Below are 23,325 nucleotides of genomic sequence, written 5' to 3'. Positions count from 1 at the left end.
CCAGGGTGCCGCCTTCTTCCTGAGAGCTGGAGTCCCCACGTCACATCTGCCCATCATTCTCAGGCAGCTGGGGAGTTAGACCCTTGGTATTTGTTGTCCTTCCTTTAATCGGCTCTTCTTCACCCTAGAATGAGTAGAAACAGCTCAAAATCGGTAGCATATGAGAATGACTGTTCTGTAATTATCAGTCTGTTTCAGGTTTTCCCTTTTTCTTATAGTCTTTGGCTTATTTTAGCTGGTTTCTGGAAGAGGTATAATTAGATACCTAAGATGAAATAAAATGGTGAATACTTAACTAAAAAATCAGGAATGGATCTTAGAGCTTATTTGAAATAACACCTCTCCTGCCAGCCTCACAACTGTGACTTGAGGATAAAATGAGATGGTAAATGTCACAGGGGTTTTGTTTGGAGCATTATGCAAATACTAAGTTACTTTGTTATCTTCACATTTTATGAGACCCGAAACCAGTAGCCCTGTTGGAAGCAAATTTGAGTTGTGAATTTTGTAAGGGTATGTGATAATGGAAGATGGTTATTTAGGTGAAGCACAAAGCCATTCTATTTCAATGTGGTCCACCCCCTTCTTTCACACAATACATCTGAAATAGAGGTTTGTCTTGTTCTTTATCCCCCCAAAGAGAAGGCTGGCCTGAATTTCCACTTTAGACGATTTCTTTGAGTGCCAGGAGATTGTTTGAGCCAAAGAAACTAATCTGCAGATAGGTCTGCCCCCTGCACAATGCCCAGCATCAGGGGCAAAGGCTTTAATTAAAATGGAAGACTTGGTAATTTCTGGCCTATCTGGAAAGCTTAAAGTTGATGTGGTTTGAATGAAAGTAATGACTTTTGCTTAAAATGCAAATATTAATGCGAGAGCCAGGGACTGACTTTTGGTGGAAGCGAGAGAGATTTCTTTTTCGTGGCTTTTCCCTTGAAGAAATGACCCTTTTCTTCCCCGAAACTCTGTAATATATACACTTAACATGTAAGGTACTTTTTACTCCTTATATTTGCTTTAGTTGGTAATTTGTCTTTTTAAACTCTTAAAAGAAGTACATATTTTAGGTATTAACAAATCTTTGAAAAAATCATAAGGATTTGTTTTTGTTGTTCGTATTTATTTGGATGACATAAGTACATCTCAGAAGTGGTTTTCCTTCCAGTTTCGTTTCTAGACAGCATTTGTCCACTGTGCCCATAATCTTCATTTATATATAGGAAATGGAATGACCACATTGTAAAGAGGACACATGTTTACCGTGGCCTTTGTATGTACCAAAACAAAGTTTTAAAAGTTAAAGTAATATGTATTGCTCTTGGGTTAAGTAGGCTTATCTAGTCACCAAGTATCGCAGTGAAAAAAATACAATGCATTTTGAATGTTGATAAGACATTAGCAAGGGTAGATGGAAATGTGGTCGACTATATCAGTATATGAACTTATGAGTATAAAAGCATTTCAGATCAGTGTGCTGTTTACTAATTACTATCATTATGAGTAGAAAGTAGATGTACAATGGAATTACATTGCAATTACAATGGCTTGAGCATTGTGAAGTTATTACTTTTATGGTAAGGGAAAATTTGTTGTAGAAATAAAGAAAATCATCCATACTTTCTTTTCCTTAATAAACCATGCTTTTCTTTTTCCTTTCCACTTCTTATTGATATACTTACAGATATTTATATAATCTTAATCACAGTATGTGAACAGTTTTTATTTTAGCATTTTCCATCCAGCATGCATTAAGTAGAAAGCACTTCTTCAATTTCCTACTGAACATACAGCCTCTTGTCCAACATGTAACTGTCTCCCCAATTTGTTGTTCCTAGTTCGTCATGCTGCAATGAATATCTTCACTCAAATCTAAGTCTAACTTTTTTGTGGGAAGGTTTCTGTTTGTTTGTTTGTTTCTGGAATCAGTTCGAAGGAGTGAGGTTACCAGGCCAAAGTTCAAGCAATTTCTGGTAGGTAAGGAGTTGAGAGGAGCCTGTTGGAGGAAGATGCTGAGGGCGACTCAGTGTGTCCCGCTTTGAGGAAGAGGTGAGAATGCCAGGAAGGAAGGAGAGGACTCACTAGATGAGCCGCACCCAGGTGTTGAAGATCCCAGGGCTGAGGCAGGTGAGTTTAGGGTGCCTGGGAGCCATCGGCTAGCAATCTCTTTATTCTTGTCAATTGACATCGTTTGGGAGTGGCTTTTGGGGTTTCAGTCAGTCTAACTGGAAGGGAATGACTCCACACTCCCATTACTGAGAAGTGGACTGTCTTCTGGGTTTTTACTTCCTGCCCTAAGTCAGGGTGCACTTGTGTGGCACTGGGTCCAGCCCCGGCAGTCTGGGAAAAGGACCAGGAGGACAGAGGCAATAGGAAAACAGCTAAATGATGAACCAGAATGCATCCACCATCATTCCAGAATGAGGTAGGATTTTCCGAAGCTCTGTTTTTCTTCACCCGTACACAGGGGCAAAGGCAGAACTTGGAGGGCCGTCGTCCTTCTTCCATCAAAACTGGAGGCTGGGAGAGCTGAAGGAGAAAAATGAACAAGATTGCTAATAAGACTTCGATTCCAACATCTCTCATCACTGATGGCTTCACGGCAGAGCTTACCATATACTTCCCTTTTCTGTTCATCTACTGGTTTTTTACTAGTTTTGTCCAACTGCAGTTAAATAACCCAGTGAACTCTGCCTTTGCCTGAAAGAGTCTTTTTGAAAGAAATGGAATATTTTAGCAAAGAGAAGAAATCCAACCACAAGACAGGATGCATTATAAGATTTCCAGTTTTTGGAATTTTTCAATGATTTTGTTCTCTGGGAATCCAGGGCTTTGAGCAGATTGATGGTGTTAGGTACTGAGATCTATTCTTCTAGGGTGACAAATGCAACATTGAAAGCCCACTTCAGCCACATTTGAGCTCATGCTGCTATCACTTTGTCTTTTCGCTAAGTAGTGGTCTGTTGTGCTTTTCCCCAGCCCAGCCTCTGGGACCATATTCAGCATTTTGTAGGTTTCTAAATGTTCTTTTTTCTTTTTTTTTGACTGTAGGCATATTCTTAACTTTCCCACTGCCCCTTCCTCCAAAAAAACAAACAAAACAAAACAAAACTAGAAAATGTATATAAGTTTTAATCATCAACATAATTCTCTGCAAAAAAACCATTACTAGTCTGCACTGCATCATTCTCAAAAGCATGCAGAAGCTGATCAGTGCTGTTGAAATGATCTGGCACAAGTCCACACAGGTCTCTATTTCTTATGCTACCGATCTCATGGGCAAACGAGACTCCAGGTAACCCTTGATTACAACTTACAGTGCAACCTAGAAATGGCTACAAATATATTTCAAAATCACACTTAAGTACTTTTATGCATCTGTAATATCTTTCATGTTCCATTAGCACTTTTAAACCCATTTAAAGGCCTTGAAAGTGTTCAATGACTGTTTTTTTTTTTTTTTTTTTACTTTTTAAAAATTTTTTCCTTTTTTAAAAAAATTTCATTTCAGTGTTCCAGAATTCATTGTTTATGCACCACACCCAGTGCTCTGTGCAATCCGTGCCCTCCTTAATACCCATCACCAGGCTCACCCATCCCCCCAGCCCGCTCCCCTCCAAAGCCCTTAGTTTGTTTCTCAGAGTCCACAGTCTTTCATGGTTTGTCTCCCCCTCCAATTTCCCCCAACTCACTTCTCCTCTCCATCTCCCCATGTCCTCCGTGTTATTCCTTACGCTCCACAAATAAATGAAACCATACGATAATTGACTCTCTCTGCTTGACTTATTTCACTCAACATAGTCTCCTCCAGTCCCGTCCATGTTGCTACAAAAGTTGGGTATTCATCCTTTCTGATGGAGGCATAATACTCCATCGTGTATATGGACCACATCTTCCTTATCCATTCATCCGTTGAAGGGCATCTTGGTTCTTTCCACAGTTTGGCGACCGTGGCCATTGCTGCTATAAACATTGGGGTACAGATGGCCCTTCTTTTCACTACATCTGTATCTTTGGGGTAAATACCCAGTAGTGTCATTGCAGGGTCACAGGGAAGCTCTATTTTTAATTTCTTAAGGAATCTCCACACTGTTTTCCAAAGAGGCTGCACCAACTTGCATTCCCCCCAACAGTGTAAGAGGGTTCCCCTTTCTCCACATCCTCTACAACACTTACTTGTTGTTTACTGTCTTGTTAATTTTGGCCATTCTAACTGGTGTAAGGTGGTTTCTCAATGTGGTTTTGATTTGAATCTTCCTGATGGCTAGTGATGATGAACATTTTTTCATGTGTCTGTTAGAACCATGTTTTTAGAAGCACAATAAAGGAATGAAAAAAGTGATAAAGAAGGAAAACCAGGCTGAGGGATTTACATCATATCCTGTCCTGTAAACAAGTTGCAATTTGCTGTGCATTCTCTGAAACGTTCTCTGCTCTGCCTGCTTGCTTTGCCTTTGTGGCTAATCTGTGAAGGCAAGCCATCATGCATGAGATTGGCTGGTCCCCGACTGTAAGTAAAGACAAAATTGAACCAAGGCCTGGAGAAGGAGGAATTCAGTCCTGAACAAAGGGAGGATTCGGGGATCAGAATTAGGTAGCGATGGATTCAAGGAGAATTCACATCCTAGCACTGTAGATTCAGAGTTCAGGATTGGTGCCCACGCTGGTGAGACACGTTAAGTTAAGCATTATGTGGATTGCAGTTTTTCACATGCACTGCCTCATTTGATTCTCCCAGCAAAACCCTAATAAATATTATGTTCATTTTGTACGCAGAGAAGATGAGACTCATTTTAGCTATAAACAAATTAGACTGACTTGCTCAATATCACCCAGCCAGAGAGCCTCAGAGCTGTGCCTGGCTTCCGAACTTGGGACTATTTGTGCTCTTGTCACTCGGCCATCCCTCAGGTAGCAGCTTGGAAATTAGAACTGTAGTGTTCTTTCTTTTTTTCTTTTTTTAAAATTTAATTTTATCTTTTTCAGTGTTCCAAGATTCATTGTTTATGCACCACACCCAGTGCTCCATGCAATCCCTGCCCTCCTTAATACCCACCACCAGGCTCACTCATCCCCCACCCCCCGCCCCTCCAAAACCCTCAGTTTGTTTCTCAGAGCCCACAGTCTCTCATCGTTCTTTAAAGGGTGGGGGGGGGAGTTCAGGAGGGCTCTCAGTGGAGCAAAGGAGTGGAGGGAAGATGGAACTAGGATGTGATCAGTTTCTCCATGCTGGGCCTGGACACGTCAGTACAGGTCGAAACCCAGGGTCCTGCTAACCCTGTGGCTGATGGGGCTTTATGGTTGACCTGCTCTGCCTGCTTGCACGCAGTTTGGGCTCTGATCAATCTTCAGACTTGCATTTGATATCCTTTTTTGCCCATGATGTCTGATCTGGAAAATCTTTTTTAATAGCTTATTAATGAGGCTCCAAAATGGGAGAACCAGACAAAGAGACTTCTGTTGGAGATGCTATGCTTGCCGACTCCCAGGGGGCATTGTCTGTCCCCAGTTCCTTAGACAGGACAGAGGGAGTTCGAGACAAGGCCGGGGACCTGGCCTTCCATCACAGCCCATCCTTGTACTATTCTCTCTCTGACCTGTTCTTATTTTGAGGATAATTAAATATGTGATTCACTCCAGGCTTAAACATCCCAGTGCTTTTAACTTTATTCTTTCACCATCTTTTCTAATTCTGAAATTATGTTGGCTTTGTAACTTTGGGCAAGTCGCTTAACCTATCTGAATCTTCACCCTGCGTAATTCTCAGGAGCATGTGGAAGTGTTTTTAATGAAACTTTACTACTTTGCATATACAGTCACAGGCTATGTGTCTGAGGATTTAAAATGCCTTCTCTTTCATAGTATCTGCTTCTGCTTTTCCTTCCCAGAGTCGAAAACATGCAAGCAAAGTCCGACTGTATTACATGCTTCACCCCAGGGATGGTGGGTGTCCAGCCAAGAGGCTCCGGTCAGAAAATGTGAGTATCTGGCACCCTCTGATATCCTCAGATGATCTGTTCAGTTTGCTGAGAACTGTGTAGGTCTAGGAAGTAAAGTCACGTCTACCTTAGCAGGAGAGCTAAGGGAGCAGAAATAGTTCTCATTAAATACAACAGAAAATATTACACATTAGCAAGGCTTTTTCCTTTTCCCTGCCCAAACGTTCCAGTATGGTGTTGGGGGACTTCGTGATGATTCTGTGCCAGAGTAGAGTGGAGAAAGACCATCCAGAGGGGACGGAGAGCAGCTGGGGGAGGGGAGGCAGTAGCTGTCACAAGAAAAAGAGTAGGAAAGATGGCTTAAGGAGAAATCCTGTCAGAAATATGAGATACTTTGCTATTTACATATTTTATTTTTCCTTTGTTGTATAAAACTGAATGCCAGTTTATTCATTTATAATACAGACTGTGCATATCTTGCAAATAAAAATATTCAGGGTTTTTGATCAGTGCCCCTCTCCCCGAGGGAACATTCACTTGGGAAGAAAATGACAATTAGGAGGTTGCTTTGAGGATGTAAAGTTAGAACGAAGGGTTTACTTCAGCCAGGCCAATGCAGGGACTGATAAAATAAATATTCTTTCCTCTCAGCAGGGGTTTCTTTTCCTAACGAGTGGAATATTCATACCCATCCATTGCAGAGGTCTTCTGTGCTAAACACTGCAGATTAAACAGAAAGCACTTGTCCTTTGAGTTCCGGACGAGGCTGCAGGCATGGAATTTATACCCTACGCTCTCGCTTGTGCTTGTGATCCCTTTCTCCTTCAGCTGCCAGATAGATACCGGTCTTCCTTTCTTATTAAAAATTAATACATGTGGGGCACCTGGGTGGCTCAGTGGGTTAGAGCCTCTGCCTTTGGCTTGGGTCATGATCTCAGGGTCCTGGAATCGAGCCCCACATCGGGCTCTCTGCTCAGCGGGGAGCCTGCTTCCTCCTCTCTCTCTCCTGCCTCTGCCTACTTGTGATCTCTCTGTCTGTCATATAAATAAATAAAATCTTAAAAAAAATTAATACATGAACACTGAAGAAATTTGACAAGAAATGAGCTTGTGTATTCTTCACAGGAGAAAAAGAGAGAACAAGAGGACTGCTTATGACCACAGGTAGTGAGCATCAGGGCTGGTGTTAATGAATTCCAAGCACATATCTTACATCACGAAACTCGCTGTTCATACCCAGACTAATCCGGAACATTGTGAAGTTGTCTTGACTGCTTTGGTGAGGCAGCATTTAGAGCTTATTAGAGGCAAAAGATGTCATGAAAACTTTCTAAACTGCTAAGAAATGGGACAGAGACTAGTTCTTGTTAGCTCTTAGCCTTATGACCTTAGGCAAAATAATTGATCTCTCGGAACCTGTGTCCTCAATGAGGCTATCATAATCACACTTTCCTTACTGGATTTTGTGAGGTGCATACTTACATGCTAAATACTGAGGAAAAAAAAGATGAATAAGGCACAGACTTGCCTTAAAGAAACTCAGAGTTGAGTGAGGACATAAACATTGTATAAAAAAATTGCTGTAATCCCACAAGGTAGGTGTTTATTTAACATTCTGCACAAAGCTCCATGGAGACAAAGGGCAGGTTGATCCATGCCAGGACGAGTCACTCAGGGATGGTGTTTCTGAGAATTGGTATTTGAGCTAGGGGTCTTTGGGCTTGAATGGATTATACCAGTTGGCAGAATTGGGAGCCAGGGAACAGACGGGTGCATTCTTGGGTACATTCCGATCAGAAGAACTTACTAACCCCCAGCAAAGTTGGCCTGAGCCAGCTTTCAGGTAATTTCAGAATCCTGTAGCTATAGCAGAGCCCTGCTTTCCATCAGGATCTTTTAGCAGAGAGAACAGAATTAGTTCCTTTTCCCTGAAATCATCCCGTGATGATGCTCGTGTCCCTTCATTCAGGAGCTATTTCGTGTGGGGTTCATAGACAGTTGACAGTTAGCTCTTTGAACACGGATCATTTTCTATCTAGTCAAGTTTGAGTCATGAGTATTGTACTTATTTATGTCAGAGCTCCTAGGGAGGGCTTGACTGGGCAGACAGATAGGGGGCACTGGGACTCACACTAGTGTTACTTGGGGACATAGATCTGGTCAGATTCTGGTTCCTGGAATCTCTGTATCTTTGAAAACTTGGATCTACCAATGATTTATTTCTTAAATCATTTCTATAGCTCTTCATAGTCATAACATAAGGACAAATCAGTAAGCAGGAAAAGAAGCATAGTGAACTTTACTTAAAAAATTTTACTTAAAAAATTTTTTTTAAAAAGATTTTATTTATTTAGAGAGGGAGACAGAGTCAAGCAGACTCTGTGTTAAAACCAGAGCCCAACACGGGGCTCAATGTCATGATCCTGAGATCATGACCTGAGCCGAAGTCAAAAGTTGGGCATTTGACTGACTGAGCCACCCAGGTGCCCCCATAATGAACTTACTTTTTGAAAGAGATATTTGATGCTTTTATTAGGGTGTGTATACATTTCATAGGTGAATATGTCATTTGCCTTAGGCATTTTGACATACCAGATACAGCATGGAAGCCACTCCAGTCCCTCACTATGGCTGTGACAGTTAATATTGGTAATTATTTGGCCAACTTTCTTTTTTACAGACTTATACCCAAGGATTGGAAGACAATATACAAATAGACAATGGCCAGTCCATATATAAAGAGAGAAAGAGAACTTTTATACACTTAAAACTAAAGTAACATTGGGTTTCAACTGTAACAACAACAAAAAAAAGTTAAAAATAAATAAATAAAATTAGAACTTTGACCCACAACCTATAGCAACCAGCCTTGGAAACCAAACCAACCAATGTATAGTAACCAGCCCAGGAAGCCTGCCTAAGTTAAACCTAGAGGAAGTCAGACCACTATCTCTAGTAACAATCCAGGAAGCCAAACAATAACCCCTGAAACAATAGGCCCCAAATAGTCTGGACATGGTGAATACCTGATAGCTTTCCTAACTTTTGTCCCTGCTTCCACCTTGGAACCAACCAGAGAAAGCCAAATAGGCACCACAAAGCAATCACATAAGGATACACACTTGTAGTTTGCCTATTTACAGCTTCCACACAGGAACAGCCTCAATCAGGGCACACCTGAGGCTGCCCCTTTATACCGTTACATACCTTTCCCACCTGTCTTGCCTGTGAGTCTTCTCCAAAGGCACGTGATGGAGGCTAACATCCTGGCTATGGGAAGCTCTAATAAATAGCCTTTCTTTTTTCTCATTCAGTTGGTCTTTATTTTCATGGGGTTGCAAAATGGGGATAAAAATGGGGATAAAAAGGACATCTAATGCACAGTTTTCTCATAAGGCCCAAATTAGATAGCTCCTTTATTCAGGACTTTGTTTTCAAAGGTCCTTCTCCCAGGAGTTGTCATCATTGCTCCCCTCTCCACCAATACCCTGTGTTCTTAGAAGAATGTAACTCTCTGTTCCACATGCCTCTCCATTCTTGCCCATCCTTCCCACTTCTCTGTTTCCAGGGGCTATGATGGGTTTGTATCCCAGTCTTACCTTACTGAGAACAGTTTCATGGCTGCCCTGAATACCCCCAAATTGAGTGACTTCTGAAAACAGAAAACTTGTTGCTGAGTTTCCATGCCCAGACTATGCATGAACCTGGGCCCACACTGATTCCTAAAACTGAGAGGGCTGATAAGTAACGGCAGCTGTCCCTTCCTTCCCACTTCTTAGCCTTCTGGGAATACATAGTAACTCCAAATTTACAACCAGATGAACAGAAGTGCCTATTACTATTCCCAAGGTCTATTGTCATTTCTGTGCCAGGTGATTTGACTTTCTTATTGTTTCTCAAAAACAAAATTCATTTCTGCCTCCTATTCTGACATTCCCAGCTTTTTAAATTCCTCCCTTAATATGCTTTACTGTTTAGAATACTCATCTGGATATTCTATATTTTGTTTTGTTTTGTTTTGTTTTTTACCCCTGAAACTTTAGAGTGAGGCATTTTCCTCCTGAGGCCACAGAATAAAATTAAATGTGAAATAAATTGTTATAGTTGATTGCCTTAGAGAAATTTTCTGTAATCTTGTGAGCATTAGAGCCAAAAAGGACTTTAGAGAACATCTAGTTCATTGAAAGTCTCAGGTTTTCAAGTTACTTTTTAGTATCTTCTCACCTGCTTTGGGAAAAAAGAAATGTCTACTTATGGAACAACATTTTTAAGTAAAAAGATGATTTAGTTTTGTTTTTATTCTGTAAGGATAAGTAACTGCCAGCAAAAATCACCAGCCGGTATTAAGTAAATAGTGTTTTGACATGGAGTTAATAGAATTCCTTCTAAATGGAGAAACTTGACATTTGGTTAGTGTGTTCAAGCTTATCACTTTTAAATACTTGTATGATTTCCTATAGGTCTGGAACATTCAGCAGAGCTGGAGAACCTCCAGGATCACTTTTATGGGTCCCTAAAATCCTGGGTTTCCCCATCTTGTGCCAAAAGTGAAAATAAGGCCCTAGGCACTACTATGACTTGCCCAAACTGGTCAGGCCTGAGATTGAGACTCTCCTTGCTTCCCTAAGTTCTATTCCTATGCTTCTCCCCCATATCTTGAAATTATATCTTATATTTAGGTGTTGAAGCCATTGCTGGGTCCATAGCCAGAGAGCACTGCTGTTCTGGGGCAAAGTAATAATAGCTGGTGGTTAGCACGCACTTCCCACTTCCATTCTAAATGCTTTACATACATTAACACATTTAATCCTCACTCCTGTGTAGGGTAGGAACTATCATTATCCCCACTTTACAGAAAAGCAAACTGAAAGAGAGAAATTAAGTCCCTCGGCTCTGGTTACAACACCGGTAAGTGGCAGAGACAAGGCTGGGGAAATATAAAAGGAAACCAAAGAAAACTCCTCTGGTACTGCAAACAAGCTCCCCATGTCACTTCTGGAGATAGGTAGCAAGCAGCTAATAAGTACGACGCATGTAGAGAGAAAGGACACGGATCCTTCCCCAACAGAGATTAGGATCTGTTTGGGGGGCAGTGTCCAGTGTGCAGTCATGTCTTCTAATACAGTGTGATAGCTGCACAGGTGTGACCACAGACATCTGGAGCAATGTCTGGCATACTTCAATGGGTCCCCAACCTCTTCTGGTAGAATGGGGCTGGACAGAATTGCCTGGAGAAAGCGGACTGAACTGATTCTTGAGGGATACGTGGGGGGTGAGTCCAGTGTATAAGGGCAGCAAAGCGCTCTTTTTTTTTTTTTTTAAGATTTTATTTATTTATTTGAGAGAGAGTGAGAGAGCACAAGCAGGGAGAGAGACAGAGGGAGAGGGAGAAGCACGTCCCCTCTGAGCAGGAGTCCCACACAGGGATCGATCCCAGGACGCTGAGATCATGACCTGAGCTGAAGGCAGATACTTACTAACCCACTGAGCCACCCAGGCACCCCGCAAAAGGTTCTTCTGAGTGTGGAGTCAACATGAGTAATGTCTTCAGGAAAACCAAATTCAAAGGTATTTCTAGAGCGTAAATGCCAGTGGGCGGCTGTGTCAGATTCCCAGGATTGCTGTAACAAAGTCGCACAGACTGGGTGGCTAAAAACAACAGAAATTTATTTTCTCACAGTTCTAGAGGCTACAAGTCTGAATCACGGTGTAGGCAGGGCCTCCCTCTGGAGGCTCTGATTGAAAATCGGTTCCATGCTTCTCTCCTCGCTGCTGGTGGCTGCTGCCAGTGCTTGGCATTCCTCAGCTCATAGCTGCATCACGCCAATCTGCTTCTGTCTTCACCCGGTCTCTTCCTTGTGTGGGTCTCTGTGTGTTCTCTCCTCTTCCTGTAAGGACGACTGTCACCGGATTTAGAGCCCACTGTAACAATCCAGTATGATCTCATTGTAATTAATTCATCTGCAGAGATCCTATTTTCCAGTGTCACCTGTTCAAGGTGGACGTGAATGTGGGGTGGGAGGAGCACAGAATTCACTCAGTGCAGCAGTGGAGACCAGAGTGAAGTGTGGGATGTTGGGGAGAGGTTCAGCCATATATTATCCATAATACTAGCATTTACTTTGTCAAAATGTGGTTTTCTCCAGGGGTCTGCAGCTCAGTTCATGAGCACTTCTCAAAAAGAGGTGCATTTACCAATGAGAGCTGTGTGCTTTGACTTCCAGCTGTGCATTTAGAGCTAGAAGTGGGGATTTTGTCCTTGGCTCAGCTGCATATATTAGTTTTATAACTTTGTTTTGGACTTTCTAAACCTTAATTGCTGTGGTTGTAATCAGGGCCTCTGAATGCTGCCGGGCCTACCTCTCAGAGTCCTTAAGGGGCTCAAATAAAACCTTCCTCTTCGTGAAGCTGCAAGATAAATGGTAAAGTATGTGTGGACTGTTCTTTCATCGGGTTTTTCATTTCTGTCTATTCGTTGCCATCTTTCGTCCCCACCGTGCAATACACAACTCTCTAGTCCAGTAGGGGCAGGCCAGCTGTTTTCCTGTAGGACACCTGAAGGGCAGTTAGGACATCAGTACGGGTGAGGTCATGTGGATTTATAAAACAAGGGTCAGAAATAACTGCTTGTCAGCCTCAGACCACTGCCTATTCTGGTGAGGTCCACAAACCAGGAACGGTTTTTACAGCCTTACGTGTTTTGGTCAGGGGAGTGGGGAGGGATTAAAAGAAGACTATATTTTTTCCTTCCCTATCCCCCAAGCCCCCCATGCTGCCTCTCAAATTCCTCATATCAGGGAGATCATATGATAATTGTCTTAAAAAATGAAATAAGATGGGATCGGGAGGGAGACAAACTATAAGAGACTCTTAATCTCACGAAACAAACTGAGGGTTGCTGGGGGGAGGCAGGCTGTGGAGAGGGTGGCTGGGTGATGGACATTGGGGAAGGTATGTGCTATGGTGAGTGCTGTGAATTGTGTAAACCTGGTGATTTACAGACCTGTACCCCTGGGGCAAATAATGCATTATATGTTAATAAAAATAATTTAAAAAATAAATAAAATAAGAGTATACTGCTGTGTGAAAAATACATGAACTTCAAATTTTCATGTCCACAGATCAGGTCTTTTTGGAACGCAGCCGTGTTCAATGTTAACAGCTCTATTCACAGGGCAGCAGTCGAGCTGGGTTGCTGCAATAGACTTGATGTCCCACAAGCCTAAAATGTTACCCCTCTGGCCCTTTGCAGAACATGCTTGCTGCTCTCTGTGCAAGCTGGGTCGTTTTGGTGAAGAAAGAGGGATTTTGTCCCTCCTCTCGTTGCGTGTCTCTCTCCTCGCAGGAAGGATCCCTTTCCATCATTCCAGACTCTCAAAGCTGCCTTGTCCTTGTTCCTTTAGAGCTTTAGTTTCCTCGTGGTGAGTTGAGGGTTTTGGCCAGGGGGAAGTACCATTCCAAACCTCTGAGTGAGAATAGACACGTGGTGTCTTGCTTAGGTTCTCTTGATGCAGATAGGTTGACGTGTCGGAACGAGTTCTGTTAGACGAATTTGTTTGAAGCCGGCAGCACTGGGGAAGCAATGGAGAGAGTCGGTTTCTCGTGCCCTCTACACAGCAAAGCCAGCTCAGGGGAAGCCAGAACTCCTGGGTTTTTGAGATCACCCTGATTCAGAATACACATTCTTGTCCCTACAAATCAAGAGTATGTCCTGCAAAGTCCAATATTTCTTCTCTAAAGTGTACCCAAAAGAGGAATCAGAATTTTGTTATACAGACACACCAGATAATAATTTAAATGAAAAAACAAAAAAACCCAAAAAAAAAACAGAACTCCTCATTAATGTGAATGTGCAGCATGGCATTCTGTTATCCATGACTCTCTCTGGGCCCCAGACTAGACCTCTAGCTTGGGACTGTGGTTCTGAAACTCATTTGTATCATAATTATTACTTTGCTCTAAAATCTGATCCAGAGGGGAAGAAGAGAAGGATGCATCAAAAGATAGCTATGAATTTTTTTTTTTTCCCCTACAACATTAGTAGTATAGTGGGTCTTTGGGTCTTTGATTCTACTGTTGACATATCCTTGAATCATTCCCTTGTTAGCTAGTCATTAATTAAGCCCTCCTTATGTGTCAAGCTCTATGCTGAATACTTGCTAGAAATGTCATTTGAACTTGACAAATGCAAGTAGGAATCTTTAGTGCTTCTATTTAAAAAGGGGTTAAGGGGCACCTGGAAGGCTCAGTTGGAAGAGCATGCGACTCTTGATCTTGGGGCTGTGAGTTGGGTATAGAGATTACTTAAAAATTAAAAAAAGATCTTTAAAATTATTTTTTATTTATTTTATTATTTATTTATTTTTAAAAGATTTTATTCATTTTTTTGACAGAGAGAGATCACAAGTAGGCAGAGAGGCAGGCAGAGAGAGAGCAGGAAGCGGGCTCCCCACTAAGCAGGGAGCCTGATGCGGAACTCAATCCGAGGACTTTGAGACCATGACCCAGGCCAAAGGCAGAGGCTTAACCCACTGAGCCACTCAGGCACCCCTAAAATTTTTTTTTTTTTTTAAAAGGAGTGAAGTCTAAAGCTTAGGTCAAATACTTATCTCAACTCCCAGACCTTGAGAATGATACAGCCAAATTCAAACACAATACTGTTTGGTACTAAAACTGGAGCTCTGTGTTACTGTACAGGCTTCATTTATTCATTCATTCATTCATTCATTCATTCATTTATTAAGAAATACTGACTTCCTACTAAGAGTCAGGTACTATTTTGATTGCTGAGAATTTCATGATGAAGGAAATAGATGCAGTTGCAATTTATAGAGTTTATAGGATAGTGGGAGAAATGGGCATTTTTTTTTAAAGCATACAAATATATAAATGAAGGACAGTAATGGAAAAGCGTAGACTAGGGAAATCATAGGTCTTCGGGATCAGAGAAGCTTTCCCTGAACAACTGATGCTTCAGCTGTGTCTGAAAGTTGAGTGGGGGAAGCAGAAGAATGCCAGGCAGAGGGAAAAGCATGTTCAAAGGCCCTATAGTCAAAGAAATCATGGCACACTTGAGGTAGAAAATGAAAGCCAGTGTGGCTGGTATTCAGAGATGGAAGCAGGCAGTGACTTCAGATGCGGAGAAGGGATTAGTGGAGAGAAGAGTGGAGGTGAACGGTTGAGCATCAGACTTTCAGGAGGCCGCTGAGGGTACGGATGTGGGTGAGGCTGATGGCAGCAGCAAACGATGAGAAATACATGGATTTGAGGGATAAGTTGTAAAAATCAATCGACTGGGTAATGGATCTGAAACAGAAGGAGGTTTCTGAAAACTTCCAGTTCAGAACTTGCCCTGGGTGGTTGCTGTCCCTCTTACAGGCAGGGTAATTTTCTTCCCTAAGGGCAAAGAGAGCAGGAAGATCTGAGAATCAGGATGGATTTCGAGGAAAACTCTTTCTCCATGCTCTTCCATGCCGATCCTGGCTGAGCAGAACTAAAGTTGCCTAGAGGTGAATTTGCCGCCAGCTGCAGGGTAGGGGACAGCAAGGGAGAAGTGTCTGGTAGACTTTTGTCCTCCAATGAAGGTTTTCTCCTTTTTTATTGGAGCGTGAGGCCAAGCCAGGTGCCATCCCAGGAGCTGGATCTCACGGAGGCACAGGCTAGAGGTTCCCTCAGGTGCACTGATGTCCAAGGTCGGGACAGGGTGCTGAATGAATTCAAAGCAGTTACCAAGTGCAGGGGGTGGGGAGAGGAGAGAATTGGAGCTCTGGTATCCTGAAGTAAGATAGCAGAGAGTTCTTTGGAGGCTTCTAGAAAGACAGATGCTGAAGTCGTTGGTGGTTAAATAACATGCTTCTAGTAGGAGGACTGGGGTTATTGAGACAGTTGGAATAACTCAGATATGGTTTTAGGACCTAGATCCAGTGACTTCCAGGGAGTTTGTTCTGTTCCTCCTTAGCTCAAAAGGCAGAAATGATAAGACTCACAGTTTTAGATTTTATGAGGGCAGGGACCATACCTTATTCATCTTTTTATCTCTTCCCACAGAGGTGTTCCATAAATTATTGTTTGTATTTTCATAGTAAGGTATTATCCTATTTTTCTCCAAAACAATTATGATTAAAAATAGTTTTAATAAAAACTATGTATGGGGAATCTTACAGAGTATTACCATGAAATTATATTTTAGTTATAACCCTATCAAAGTGCCTTGTTAAATGGAGATTTTGTAAAATTGGGTTTGTTCAGGAAAATCTGGAAGTCATGAACAGTGTTTCTCTGAGGATCTCCACCAGGTTCTTGGTCTCATGTGGGTCATCGTGTGCCCAAAATATAAGGGCAGGGGGAGGATTTGGGAGGTTATGCTGTCATCGCCCAGGCTGGTCTCTCCAGCAAGTGCTTCTGGGGGTCACCCACATCTTTTGGCTCCATCTCTTCTGTCTGTAACCACACCGCTTACTTATTAGCTGCCCTCTCAGTGGCTGCACTGTGACCAACTGTTGCATGTCTTCTCCTGTCTGCCCTGGAAGCTTGACCCTAGTGCACCACAAATCAAGACTATTCAAATGTGCAGCTAATGCTTCCCACCTTCCCACCCTATTTCAGCCCTAAGAAAAAAGGAAACAGAGTCTGGAAGTTCTTCTCTGGAGGACGTTTTGGTGTTGCCTCCAGGGCAAGCAGGTGGATCAGACTTACTGGGTGTGGTGAAACATGGAGGAGTAGAGGTCAAATGCCTTAGCATGTGTCTTTCATGTCTTTCACTCTGCACACCAAATGGGCTCTTAAAAATGAATCACAAATTTTTTGTTTGTTTTGTTTTGTTGAGGGTAGTTAGAATAAAAGAATTCTGGGGACCATAGACTTCTCTAACTTCAGCTCTGAGATGTCAGTCTCTATGTTGCCTTTCCTTTCCAAGAGGCTAACAGGGGAGTGTGGGAGCCCCTAGACGCAGCTTGATGGCTCACTAGCATGTGGGAACCAGGTTCTTTGGCTCGCTTCCCTGTCTGCTGTTTCCTCTTTTCAGGTATCTGCATCTCAAGTGATCTTTCCTATCTCAGTTTTTTTCCCTGATGGATTTTCTTAGTTCATATCCTAGAATCTCACAAAACAGAAGTCTGTTCTTCTCTTAAATCCCAGCTCTTTCCTGAAAAAATTTTACCACTCACTTTTAATCAAATGTCTGCCCTATGTGTCTGGGTCCATTTATCTCCAACTCTTCCCTGGCTATGGGGAGGGGTGTGAGAAGCTCTTGCCTCCCTTCTTCCTTTTGTCCTACACAGCACAGTGAGTCTTTACTCTCTTAAGGCTATGTCATAAATCATGCCTGCTGTCTTCCCATTAGGCGACCCCATGTGCCCATTCTGTTTCTCCTTAGTAACCTCTGGGCATTCCTCATGCTCAGAATATTATTCTTGCAGAACAAAGAAGTCTGTTTCCTTCACTACATTCTGGTTTGTGACTGTTTGGCTTTGTTTAGGTCAATGTGTTCTTTTAGGAATATATATTTTTTTCTTCTTGCCCTAGAAGCAGCCACGGGTTGTGCCATTAGAATACAAGATAAATTTATAACTTTATGTGACCTGGATTTGGTGCAGGTAATGCTGAGACAATGATGAATGTGCCCTGATAAACACCAGAAAGCCTTGAGAAAACACATTAAAAAATAGGGATGATGCACTGAGTTCTACTAATTTGAATTAAAATGTCTTTTTTGGGCTTGGATCCAGCAAACCTGTCTCGTGCCCCTGCCCTCTATCACAGATGATACAGGGAGCTCCATGTACGTGGTCTTACATAATTTTCAGAGAATTTTATCATGTGAGCATTATGGTGCCCATTTTGTAAATGAGATCAGGAAGGTTCAGAGAGAAAAGAAACACACAAAACTAGAGGTCATCTGACTCTTGGGCATTTTCCACAAACAGCCTTTGATGCATTGCATTTCTTTAAGACCATGCTTTCATTTCTGGCTCAGCCATTTCCCATGTTGGTGACATTAGTAGTGCTAGATTCCTGTAGAACATTCTTTATGGGAGTGGACCAAGGAATTCTTCCAGTCAGGGCTCCAGTGGATTGGGGTGATGTTCACTGGGTCATCCTAATCACATACTTTTTCCCCCTCAGGTCCCTACTAAGGGTTGATAGCCTTACAGATATTGAGAATCCAAGAGGCAGATACTATGGGGCCTCCTGTTTCCATGTCATATAAAGGAATGAGCACAGGCATTGGGGACAGACCTGAGATGAATATATCCTCTATTTACTGCTAGCGGGTTGACCTTTTCAAGTTCTCGATCTTTTGTAGACTTAGTTAGCCCATCTGTCCCATGACTCAGATGAGGAATGAACGTGATCGTGAAAGTAGAAGGAGTAGGGAGGGCAGGGCCTGGGGTTAGGTGCCTGACAACCGTCACTTCTTTCCCTGTCTAATGCACTGGGTAAGGGTGACATTCTATCTGATACTGTATTTGATCAGGAGAAAACACACACTAGACTGATGCAAGTGAGCTGGTACAGAAATTAATCAGTCCGAATTCGAGGACCAAATGCTGTCGAGAGAGATGTTTTCTGTAGAAGCTGTAAGTAATTGCCAAGGAACTAGAGAAACTGAGAAAATATTGCAGTGTTCAATAACATTCTTGTTTTAAACAACCTAAACTAATACAAAGAGGGAAAAATATGGTGTTGGCATTAGCACATCGGGGCTTGCTTGGAGGAACATGTATGTCTTGTCGTTCCTTGGCTGTTATCCAGCGCCAATATTTTAGTCTAGCTGGAAGAGAGTCAGATATTTGGAACAGCTCCGGGTGACAGCGTGCACTCCCCTCAGCCACGTGCACAGCGCGGTTGCTCGTATTCCCCTCCCTTCTGCTCACAGGTGGCGTTGTTCAGTCATGGCACAGTGACTTTAATAGATATTAAAAATGTGGCTGTTTGAGCGTGTCATTCTCGAAACCCCATCGAAACTCTCTGTGGAAGCATATGTGAATGAGTGTGGTCCTGGGCCATTACTTGCTGCAACAGGAACTGTTCCTCTTGATCTGTGACATTGAATAGCCAAAGAGTCTTGTAATCATGTATAATTTGTCTATTAGTTTTGTCTTTTTGCCAAGCATAGTTAAAATTGTGTAGCGAAGGAGACTATTTTTATTGTGAATTCCTGATGAAAAAAAAAGGCACTTTTCTTCAGAGTTATTAACTTGGTTTTACAGTTGACCTTTAAAGGAATGTCTATGGCTTCAGATACTCAAGAGCTCAGCAAATATTATCCTCCATATAATTTAAATAGTCATTATAGTTTGCGCTATAGGCACTGAATGTATATCAGAAGATATGATGTTTTTTTTTTTAATTTTTGAAATTTTATTGTAAAGGAAAAAAAATCTTGTTTTATTGGTGCATTGAGTGATGGTTGACCTTTTCTAATTAAATTTCCTCTTCACATTCAGCTGTACATAATTCTAGAAGGTCACTGGTTGGCATTAGCAACCCCAGAAATGAATGGTCATGGTGTCACATCCTAGAATTGACAAATTAGTTTGTTTGATATCCCATTATCCATTGTATCCATTGTTGTAATGAGGGACGGAAACATTCAAGATGGATTTAAGACTTGAAATTTTCTGAAAACCAAGAAATAAGAGTCTTTTTTATTTTATTTTATTTTTTTTTAAAGATTTTATTTATTTATTTGACAGAGAGAGATCACAAGCAGGCAGAGAGGCAGGCAGAGAGACAGGAGGAAGCAGGCTCCCTGCTGAGCAGAGAGCCCGATGCGGGACTCGATCCCAGGACTCTGAGATCATGACCTGAGCCGAAGGCAGCGGCTTAACCCACTGAGCCACCCAGGCGCCCAAGAAATAAGAGTCCTTAATGGGTTTTTCTGCCCATCCATTTCTCCATACAGATTTTTCATTTTTATGTTTTTTTGTTTTGTTTTGTTTGTTTGTTTGTTTTGCATTATGACATAATGTACTGGACAACAGTTCTCTGTAGTCTTGTCAGGTAGAAATAAAACAGAAAACTGTTAGTCCAGTCTACATTTCATTTGGTCTTCAAGAAAGGGTGAGAGATCTTGGATGGGTCATTAATTGTTTATGGATTGTTTCCTCCTCTGGACTAAATGACCACTTGTTGCTTTCTGATTTTAATTAATTGCAATTTAAATATTCTCTGGTAACCAATATTATGATTCATAAATAATCTGGATCAGTGGATTGTTTATAATCTCAGATGTTTTTCTTCTTTTGTAATGCAATAATTATTTACCCATATAATCCATTAATAATTGCTTTGTACTTATTCCAGACACCGAGTAAGTGGTGAGCAAAGCCAGACCCAAAGTCTTTGCCTTAAATTGAAATGGCAGCTCTGATAAATGCTCTGGTTGTGTGGACAGGGTGCTGACGGAGATCATTCAGGAGAGGTGACCTGTCTGGGAACTGAGGGAAGACTTCTCCAAGTAGTAATTCCCACGTGGCATCTGAAGAATGCGCAGGCATTAACTGGGTAAAAGGGTAAGGGAAGTTTCTAGGGAGAAGGAACAGCATCTGGGGATAGACAGAAGGCAAGTGTAACTCGGGCAAAACACAGCAGGTGTGATGGTAGAAGAGGTTAGAAGAGTCAGAGAGTAGGTGGGAGACCACTGAGGTTTTTAGGGGAAGGTGACAATGTAATTCATCATCCAAACTGGGACATCTCTGAATGTGAAAGGACACTATTGATATGAAGCTGGAAGAATGGGTATAAGCCAATATGTAGGATGGAAAACTCTACTTAAAAGCCATTTTAGGAAGTTTTGGATTTTAAGTACAACCAGAATCCACTGAAGAGTTTTAAGCCAGGAGACTAAAATGTTCAGATTTCACTTTTAAGAATCATTCTGACCCCTATGTTCTTGCAGCATTATTTACAGTAGCCAAGATATGGAAGTAGCCCAAGTGTCCATCAGTGGAGGATGAATGGATAAAGAAGATGTCACACACACAAACACACAGACACAGACACAGATACAGACACATACACACACTGGAATACCACCCATCCATAAAATAGAATGAAGTCTTATCATTTGTGATAGTATGGATATAATTTGAGGGTATTATACTAAATAAAATAAGCCAGACAGAAAAAGACAAATAGTGCATTTTCACTTATAAGTGAGATTAAAAAGAAGAAAGAAAGAAAAAGAAAGAAAGAAAAAGAAAAATGAAATGAAACTCAGGCTGGATAGATCCAGAGAACAAATTGATGATTGATGGAAGGGAGGGATGGGAGTGGACAAAATGGATGAAAGGGATCAAGGGGTACAGACTTCCAGGTATAAAATAAATAAGTCATGGAGATACAAATATAGCATGGGGAATACAGTCAATAATATTGTATTAACTTTGTATGGTGACAGATGGTAGCTAGACTTATTGACTTACTGGGATCAGTGTAATATATGCAAATGTCAAATCACTGTGCTGCACACCTGAAACTCATGAAATTGTGTCAATTTTTATTCAACGAGAATAAATACAAAAATAAAAATCACTCTGTTGCAATGTGAAGAAAAGACTAAAGGATGTCCCAGAATGGAAGTGAGTAGACCTGTTACATGTCTGTTATCAAGGTTTAGGGGAGTTAGAACTTAGCAGAGGGGAGAAGTGAGCAGATATGAGAGAAGTTAAGGTGAACATCATCAGGGATGGAGAACTGATTGCACGGAGGGCACTAACTTGTTTCCACCTGTTTATATCCACACCCTTTGGTATTATCCTCCCCACCAGAGTCAGGGTTTAGCTAGGTAACTTTGCCACTGGATTCATAGCAAGTGTATCATAAGCAGAGCCTTGAAAAACATGCATGCATTGTTCTTAGGCTCTTGATGCTCCTGGACTCTTGCAACCAATCTGGGCTAGCTGATAGGAGGATGAGAGAACATGTGGAAAGAGTCTGGGCATCCCAGCAGAGGCCATCATAAATCTGGAAACCAAGCCAGCACCAGCCAAGCAAACAGCTGATGGCAAATGTGGAGAGCAGGTAAACCTGGCTCAGACCAGGAGAACCACTCAGCTGAGCCCTGCCTGAATGGCCGACCTGCTGAGTCATGGACTGAGATAAACAATTGTTTGTTTGGCATGGTTTCTTACATAGAGTAGATACAGAAGCTGTTCACTGAGAGGAGACTGTGAAAGAGAGCTGGTTTAATTTAGATGTGTTGACTTTGAGGAAGTGACATCAAATAGGAGTGTGTTCTATAAGGGAAGCTTAGCTGATTATTACCAAAGTAGTGATAGAGGATAAAACTATCTATAAAACAAAATTTTGTGCATTTTACTACTGTATGTTCAATACAACAATACTGAATGATCTATTTTTGTTTCCTCAAGAGGGGAGTTGAGTGTTGAGGACTAACAAATATTAAATGTCCCTTGGCTCTCTTACTTCCTGGCACATGAGGTTGAAGGACAGTAGTTTTGATGACATTAGAGACATTATAGGATAAGCCCATTCTCTGGCTGGAAGTGGGGCCGTGTTGCCTGGCAACTCTGGCTCTGGGCATAGTAGAAAAGAAAGAAGTGTGTGGCTTAAAGCCCTCTATCTGTGTTCCTCTCAGGGCTTCTGTGCTTGACACTCAGATACTCTCATCACTTCTCCAAATCCTTTGCTTGGGAAAGGACCTTACAAGCTTAGTTCATACTAAGATGTGAATGACTGATAAGCGTAAAGTCTTGTGTTACATAGACACTAAATATTTTGTAGTACATTTTAATAGTTGAGGTATAATCGATATAGAATATTACATTAGTTTCAGATATATAATGATAATTCAGTATTTGCATATAATGCAAAATAAATCTAGTTGACATCTGTCACTACACATAATCACAGAATTTTGGGTGTGTGATGAAAACTGTTAACTTTTAATGTTTTAGTAACTTTCAAATATGCAGTTATGGTCACCATGCTATACACTGCATCCCCATGATTTTATTTTATAACTAGAAATTTGTGCCTTTTGACAACCTTTACCCACTTCACCTATCCCCCACCCACCTCTGGCAACCACCTATCTGTTCTGTGTATCCAAAACCATGGTTTTGATAATTTTTGTGTTTTGGTTTTTTTAAGATTCCACAAGTAAGTGAGATTATATGGTGTTTGTCCTTCTCTACTTACATACTGTCTTCAAAGTCCATCATTGTCACAAACTACAAAATTTATTCTTTTTTATAAAAGATTTGTTTATTTTAGAGAGAATGTGAGTGAGCACAGGTGGGAGGGACAAAGGGAGAGGGAGAGAGAGTCTGAAGCAGACTTCCCGCTAAGTGAGGAGCACAACTCAGGCCTCGATCTCATGACCCTGAGATCACAACATGAGCTGAAACCAAGAGTCGGATGC

The 23,325-nt window shown here is 41.6% G+C and overlaps 1 protein-coding gene across 1 annotated transcript in view; it reads left to right on the top strand.

Annotated features, from left to right (window-relative positions):
- Positions 1-23,325, top strand: part of ZMAT4 (zinc finger matrin-type 4) — a 347,134-nt gene that overhangs the window by 121,440 nt on the left and 202,369 nt on the right. The window contains exon 3 of the mRNA XM_047717168.1: positions 5,886-5,975. Coding sequence (XP_047573124.1) covers positions 5,886-5,975 — 90 coding nt within the window. The remainder of the gene's footprint in view (positions 1-5,885; positions 5,976-23,325) is intronic.

The sequence above is a fragment of the Lutra lutra genome, chromosome 2 (assembly GCF_902655055.1).
Source record: "Lutra lutra chromosome 2, mLutLut1.2, whole genome shotgun sequence".
Lineage (NCBI taxonomy): Eukaryota > Metazoa > Chordata > Mammalia > Carnivora > Mustelidae > Lutra > Lutra lutra.
The sequence above is the reverse complement of the archived record's forward strand: the minus strand, read 5'-3'. Positions and strand labels throughout refer to the sequence as shown.